General features: G+C 38.4%; 1 protein-coding gene across 1 annotated transcript in view; it reads right to left on the minus strand.

The window, feature by feature from the left end:
• Positions 1 to 7,500, minus strand: part of LOC137631641 (protein O-linked-mannose beta-1,2-N-acetylglucosaminyltransferase 1-like) — a 55,193-nt gene that overhangs the window by 882 nt on the left and 46,811 nt on the right. The window contains exons 11-13 of the mRNA XM_068363514.1: positions 7,169 to 7,359; positions 6,311 to 6,491; positions 4,839 to 4,948 (exon numbers count right to left, since the gene is read on the minus strand). Coding sequence (XP_068219615.1) covers positions 4,839 to 4,948; positions 6,311 to 6,491; positions 7,169 to 7,359 — 482 coding nt within the window. The remainder of the gene's footprint in view (positions 1 to 4,838; positions 4,949 to 6,310; positions 6,492 to 7,168; positions 7,360 to 7,500) is intronic.

Below are 7,500 nucleotides of genomic sequence, written 5' to 3' on the forward strand. Positions count from 1 at the left end.
AAAATTATATAGTTTTAGATAATCTAGAAGGAACAGTTTATCAAATCATTGAAGCAATTATATAGATCTACATAATTCAGAAGCAACCTAGTTTATCAAATTATAGAAAAAAAAAATGTTTTTCTCTTGTTTTTTCTGCAACCGAGTTTATCAAATTATAGAAAAAAGTTTTTCTATTGTTTTTTCTGCAGCCGAGTTTATCAAATCATAGGAAAAAAACGTTTTCCTCTTGTTTTTCCTGCAACCGAGTTTATCAAATAGAAAAAAAAGTTTTTCTCTTGTTTTTTCTGCAGCCGAGTTTATCAAATCATAGAAAAAACTTTTCTCTTGGTTTTTCTGCAGCTGAGTTTATCAAATTATAGAAAAAACTTTTTCTCTTATTTTTTCTGCAGGCGAGTTTATCAAATCATAGAAAAAAAAACTTTTTCTCTTGTTTTTTCTGCAGCCGAGTTTATCAAATCATAGAAAAAACCTTTTTCTCTTGTTTTTATCTGCAGCTGAGTTTATCAAATCATAAACAAAGTTTTTCTCTTGTTTTTTCTGCAGCCGAGTTTATCAAATAATAGAAAAAACTTTATCTCTTGTTTTTTTTTTGCAGCAGAATTTATTAAATCATAGAAAAAAAGTTTTTCTCTTGTTTTTTCTGCAGCCGAGTTTATCAATTTATAGAAAAAAACGTTTTTCTCTTGTTTTTTTCTGCAGCCATGTTTATAAAATCATAGCAAAAAGTTTTTCTCTATTTTTTTCTGCAGGCGAGTTTATCAAATCAAAGAAAAACGTTTTTCTCTTGTTTTTTCTGCAACCTAGTTTATCAAATCATAGAAAAAAAGTTTTTTTCTTGTTTTTTCTGCAGCTGAGTTTATCAATTCATAGAAAAAACTTTATCTCTTGTTTTTTCTGCAGGCGAGTTTATCAAATCATAGAAAAAAACATTTTTCTCTTGTTTTTTCTGCAGCCGAGTTTATCAAATCATAAAAAAAGTTTTTCTCTTGTTTTTTCTGCACCCGAGTTTATCAAATCATAGAAAAAAAAGTTTTTTTCTTGTTTTTTCTGCAGCTGAGTATATCAAATCATAGAAAAAGTTTTTCTCTTGTTTTTTCTGCAGCCGAGTTTATCAAATCATAGAAAAAACTTTTTCTCTTGTTTTTGCTGCAGCCGTATATCAAATCAAAGAAAAAAAGTTTTTCTCTTGTTTTTTCTGCAACCGAGTTTATCAAATCATAGAAAAAAATGTTTTTCTCTTGTTTTTTCTGCAACCGAGTTTATCAAATCAAAGAAAAAAAGTTTTTCTCTTGTTTTTTCTGCAACCGAGTTTATCAAATCATAAAAAAAAAGTTTTTCTCTTGTTTTTTCTGCAACCGAGTTTATCAAATCATAGAAAAATGTTTTTCTCTTGTTTTTGCTGCAGCCGAGTTTATCAAATCATAAAAAAAGTTTTGTCTTGTTTTTATCTACAGCCGAGTTTATCAAATCATAGAAAAAAGTTTTTCTCTTGTTTTCTCTGCAACCGAGTTTATCAAATTATAGAAAAAAACCCTTTTCTCTTGTTTTTATCTGCAGCAGAGTTTATCAGTTTATAAAAAACCCTTTTCTCTTGTTTTTTTCTGCAGCCGAGTTTATCAAATAATAGAAAAAACTTTATCTCTTGTTTTTTTTTGCAGCAGAATTTATTAAATCATAGAAAAAAACGTTTTTCTCTTGTTTTTATCTGCTCTTCCTCCAACTCTACAGGTTGTTGCTAAGTGGACACTTAATCATGCATGCCAAAGACGTTAAAAGCAAACGAAGGATGTTGATCTTATGCAAACTGCATAATAAAAACACACTTAAATGTCTCCTCTTGAGTCTGCAGGATAGGAAATGCAAAATAAACTGCTAGGGACACGAGGGCATAAAAGTTAATAGGATGCGTAGGAGCATTTTTGAGCGTTCCTGCTGACTGATTGAAGTTAGTTAATATAGTCCTGGGAGGTTATTTGAAAAGATAAAAAGTGGGTGTCTATTCATTGATTGAATTTATACTGAATTTTTTTTAACGAGGCGCATTTGCACTAACCGGCAGCGGTGCCATTTTAGCTCAGAAAAGTTTCCTGCTATCTGATTGGTTAGAATTACCTTGTCCAACCAATCAGCGATCAGGAAACTTTTCTCGCAGCGGTGCCATTTTAGCTCATAAAAGTATCCTGCTATCTGATTGGTTAGAATTATCTTGTCCAACCAATCAGCGATCAGGAAACTTTTCTCGCAGCGGTGCCCTTTTAGCTTGGAAAAGTTTCCTGCCATCTGATTGGTTAGAATTATCTTGTCCATCCAATCAGTGATCAGGAAACTTTTCTCGCAGCGGTTCCATTTTAGCTCGGATAAGTTTCCTGCCATCTGATTGGTTAGAATTATCTTGTCCAACCAATCAGCGATCAGGAAACCTTTCCGAGCTAAAAAGGGCACCCCTGCGAGTCCGTGCAAATCTGCCTCTCTAAAAAGAATTGACTATAGTTGATATAACCCTGGGAGGTGGAGTAAAAAAAGATAATAAGTGGGTGTCTACTGAGTGATTGAACTTAGTTAATATAGCCCTGGGAGGTGGAGTAAAAGGATAGAAAGTGGGTGTCTACTGATTGATTGAATTTACTCAATATGGTCCCAGAGAAATACAGTAAAAAGATAATAAGTGGGTGTCTACTGAGTGATTGAATTTAGTTGATATACCCATGGAAGGTGAAGTAAAAGGATAGAAAGTGGGTGTCTACTGAGAGATTGAATTTGGTTAATATAGCACACGAGTTAGAAAACTATCAGATAAGATCCAAGAAAGTAGACTGAGGTGGTATGGTCATGTGATGAGAAGGGATGAACAGTATATTGGGAGGAGAGTGATCGAAATAGAGGTACAGGGAACGAGAAGGAGAGGGAGACCAAAGCGAAGGTGGATGGACTGTATCAAGGATGACCTTCGATCAAAGGGATTAAACGGTGATGAGGTGTGGGACTGAGGTAGATGGAGAAAGCTGACCAGAAACATTGACCCCACATAGAAGTGGGAAAAGATGTAGAAAAAGAAGAAGAAGACGAAACTACGGCCAAGAAAGTAGACTGAGGTGGTATGGTCATGTCATGAGAAGAGATGAACAGTATATTGGGAGGAGAGTGATGGAAATGGAGGTACAGGGAACGAGAAGGAGAGGGAGACCAAAGCGAAGGTGGATGGACTGTATCAAGGATGACCTTCGATCAAAGGGATTAACCGGTGATGAGGTGTGGGACAGAGGTAGATGGAGAAAGCTGACCAGAAACATCGACCCCACATAGAAGTGGGAAAAGATGTAGACAAAGAAGCACTGGGAGACGAGATAAAATGATGAAATGTTGGTGCACCAAAGGAGATTCCTCAGCAGATATAGAACTGTTTAGATGTGAGAGTAAGTATGTTAATGACGTAGTGAATAAATTGTATTACGAAAATGGCACGCTTGGGAGGGGCTCAATCTGTACAGTATTTAGGTCATTTAAATTCCTTTATTTGTAGATTTTCTGACGTCACTTTAAATGATATTGGAGTGTGAATAATTTCTTAAATTGTAAAGAAATCAGTTGTCAATATTACTCTTGTTATTATTACGAAGTAGTAGATCATGTGTGAGCTAAGATCTGGCAGCAATTTTAGCCTTCTGGAAGTGTCGTAAACGTTTTAGTCTGTCTGAGCAAAGATCTGGCAGTGATTTTAACCTTCTGGAAGTGTTGTAAACGTTTTAGTCTGTCTGAGCAAAGATCTGGCAGTGATTTTAGCCTTCTGGAAGTGTTGTAAACGCTTTAGTCTGTCTGAGCAAAGATCTGGCAGTGATTTTAGCCTTCTGGAAGTGTTGTAAACGTTTTAGTCTGTCTGAGCAAAGATCTGGCAGTGATTTTAGCCTTCTGGATGTGTTGTAAACGTTTTAGTCTGTCTGAGCAAAGATCTGGCAGTGATTTTAGCCTTCTGGAAGTGTTGTAAACGCTTTAGTCTGTCTGAGCAAAGATCTGGCAGTGATTTTAGCCTTCTGGAAGTGTTGTAAACGTTTTAGTCTGTCTGAGCTAAGATCTGGCAGCGATTTTAGCCTTTTGGAGTGTTGTAAACGTTATAGAGGCAGTCTGAGCAAGGATATGTAGTAATTTTAGCCCTATGGAAGTGTTGCAAACGTTTTAGTCTGTCTGAGCAAAGATCTGGCAGTGATTTTAGCCTTTTGGAGTGTTGTAAACGTTATAGAGGATGTCTGAGCAAGGATATGTAGTAATTTTAGCCTTCTGGAGTATTGTAAACGTTATAGAGGCTGTCTGAGTAAGGATATGTAGTAATTTTAGCCTTCTGGAGTGTTGTAAACGTTATAGAGGCTGTCTGAGTAAGGATATGTAGTAATTTTAGCCTTCTGGAGTGTTGTAAACGTTATAGAGGCTGTCTGAGTAAGGATATGTAGTAATTTTAGCCTTCTGGAAGTGTTGTGAGTCTTTTTGAGCAAAGATCTGGCAGTAATTTTAGCCTTCTGGAAGTGTTGTGAGTCTTTCTGAGCAAAGATCTGGCAGTAATTTTAGCCTCCTGGAAGTGTTGTGAGTCTGTCTGAGTAAGATCTGGCTATAATTTTAGCCTTCTGGAAGTGTTGTGAGTCTGTCTGAGCAAAGATCTGGTAGTAATCTTAGCCTTCTTTTCATGATTTTCATCCAAATAAAAGAAGCTGGGTGGAAAAGTACTGACAACAAAAGACGAAAAGCTGTAAAGGGAAAAGATAAAAAGTGATGAAAATGACATTCAACGCGTTTTAAGTTTTCTAAACCTCTTTTAGGAACAAAGAATCCTGCGTAGGTATACTCACGCGTAAGAAGAAAATGGAACGCCGATCACCAAGAGGTTATTGGAGCGTATGTGCAGCCTCCACATCCCGTTGTGGTAGCCTCTCCCATCCAGGTCCCAAATCCGGAAGCACTGGAAAGAATGTTTAGTACTTAGTGACGCAGAGGAGAAAGGATAGGGTGTACAAGGATGGAAGGTGGCATGAAAGGGTTATTTGTGGCTATAGCATTTTCTTCTAGGGTTGTGGTAGCCTGGAGGTAGCGTCCAGACTGGGGTTCGAGTCCCGCTCGGACTCGTAACTTCCCTTGGTTGCTGCAATCTCACCATCCTTGTGAGCTAAGGATGGGGATTTTGGGGAGCATATTGGTCTATATACTGAGTCAACAGTAGCTATTGCCTAGACCTCATTGGTCCTAGCTTGGGTGGAGAGAGGGGCTTGGGCGCTGATTATATGTATGTGGGCAGTCTCTAGGGCAATGTCATTGTCTCTTGCCTCTGCCATTCATGAGTCACCTTTAAGTCCGTATAGTACATAGCGAGGCAAAGGTGAAGGATAGGGTATGCAGGGATGGAAGAATGCAATAGGACTTCTTTCTCGTCCATCTTATATTAATAGAAGGTTTAAAGGTAACTCGCGAATGGCAGAGGCAAGGGACAATGACAATGCCTCTCCATCCAAGCCAGGAACTTGTTGAAAAACGAACTTTTCCTTTTAATCTACTGTTCTAACTTTGACTACTACTCTGGTTGTTCATTAACTTTTATATTGTAATTGTCAAATGTTTTTAGTTTACCTTCCAACTATAGTGAAGCTTTTTCATTCTTTAGCTGAAGAGGCACTTTGAAAAGTGCAAAAAATACTGTGTTTTTAAAATATACAATGTTATATAATTGTGGATTTTTTAAATAACAAACAAGAACAACAATAAGGGAGGATGGGAGGGAGGGAAGAAGCGATGGAGGTAGAGGTAGGGAGGAAGGGACATAGGGAGAGGGAGGGAGGAAGGAAGTGAGGGAGGGAAGGAGGGAGAGGGAATGAGGGAGGGAGGAAGTGAAGGAGGGAGAGGGAGGTAAGGAGGAAGGTAGGGAGTAAGAGAGTGAGGGAGGGAAGGAGGGAGAGGGAGGAAGGAAGGGAAGGAGGGAGACGGGGAATGGAGGGAGTGAGAGGGAAGGAGGTAGGGAGGAGGGGGGGGAGGGAGTGAGGGAGGGGAGAGGAAGGGAGGTAGGAAGGGAAACAAGGGGGGAAGGGAGTGGTAAGGATGAAGGGAGGCAGGGAGGGAGAGGGAGGGAGGGGGAGGGAAGGAAGGAGAGGGAGGGAAGGCGGGAGAGGAGGGAGCGAGTAAGGGGAAGGAGTAAGAGGGAGGAAGGTAGGGGAGTAAGAGGGAGGAAGTAAGGGGTGAAAATAATAATAATAATAATAATAACAATAATACTAAAGACTGAAGTTACGTCCCCCTAACTGAGCACATATCATCACCTTTGCAACCTCATTACCTTTGCAACTTGCAACCACGTAGAGTAGTCCTTATGATGCTCCATTTGAATAAAGAGCAGGAACGTTTGGCCGCTGGTCTCGGGGAGAAAGCCGTCCTCGCACGGGCTGGACGTGTGGTCCATAATAGTCCCTCGACGGAGGAGGTCTTGTAGTAGTTCCTCGTACGAGTCCTTTTTGAGGCTATAGATGAAATAGAATATTCATTTTACTATGCCTGCCATTTTTATTTCATATAGGATTCATGCATTCAACTAATAGTTCCTCATACGAGTACATTTTAGGGCTATAAATTAAATAGAATATTCATTTTACTATGCCTGTCATTTATAATTCATATAATCTTCATGTATTTATCTAATAGTTCCTCATACGATTCCATTTTAGGGCTATAAATTAACTAGAAAATTCATTTTACTATGCCTGCCATTTTTAATTCTTATAATCTTCATGTATTTATCTAATAGTTCCTCATACGAGTCCATTTTAGGGCTATAAATTAAAAAGAATATTTATTTTACTATGCCTGCCATTTTTAATTCATATAATCTTCATGTATTTATCTAATAGTTCCTCAAACGTGTCCATTTTAGGGCTATAAATTAAACAGAATATTCATTTTACTATGCCTGCCATTTTTAATTCATATAGGCTTCATGCATCTATGCATAAATATCAACACTGAACAATCAAATACATTCAACACTAGCCCCTATCTTACCTCTCCAAACATCTCAGGCATGACACACGTATCACCTTTGTAATCTTTACTACGCCTACCATTTTCATTTCATATAGGCTTCATGTACAAATATCAATACCGAACAATCAAATACACTTAATATTAGCCCCTATCATACCTGTCCAAATCCCTCAGCTCCACGTAAGGCAGAGTGTTGAAGGAATGCTTTTTGAAGTAGGTGTCTTGGAAGTACGAATTCATGTTGAGACCGGACGAGCCGAAGTGGTAGGTTCTGGAGACATCTGGCACGATGCACTCTCTTCCTCGACGGATGTCATCCAGTCTCATCCACATGTCCCAGTCCCACATCTGTGATGGGGGAAATGATACAGATGTTAGATTACATTGAAGTACCAATACCCTTTTATCCCCAATGGACGTACTGCTACGTTTCACAAAACTCATCCCTTTACCCCCATGGACGTACCGGTACGTCCTTGCAAAAAACTA

The sequence above is a fragment of the Palaemon carinicauda genome, chromosome 40, assembly GCF_036898095.1.
Source record: "Palaemon carinicauda isolate YSFRI2023 chromosome 40, ASM3689809v2, whole genome shotgun sequence".
NCBI classification, from domain to species: domain Eukaryota; kingdom Metazoa; phylum Arthropoda; class Malacostraca; order Decapoda; family Palaemonidae; genus Palaemon; species Palaemon carinicauda.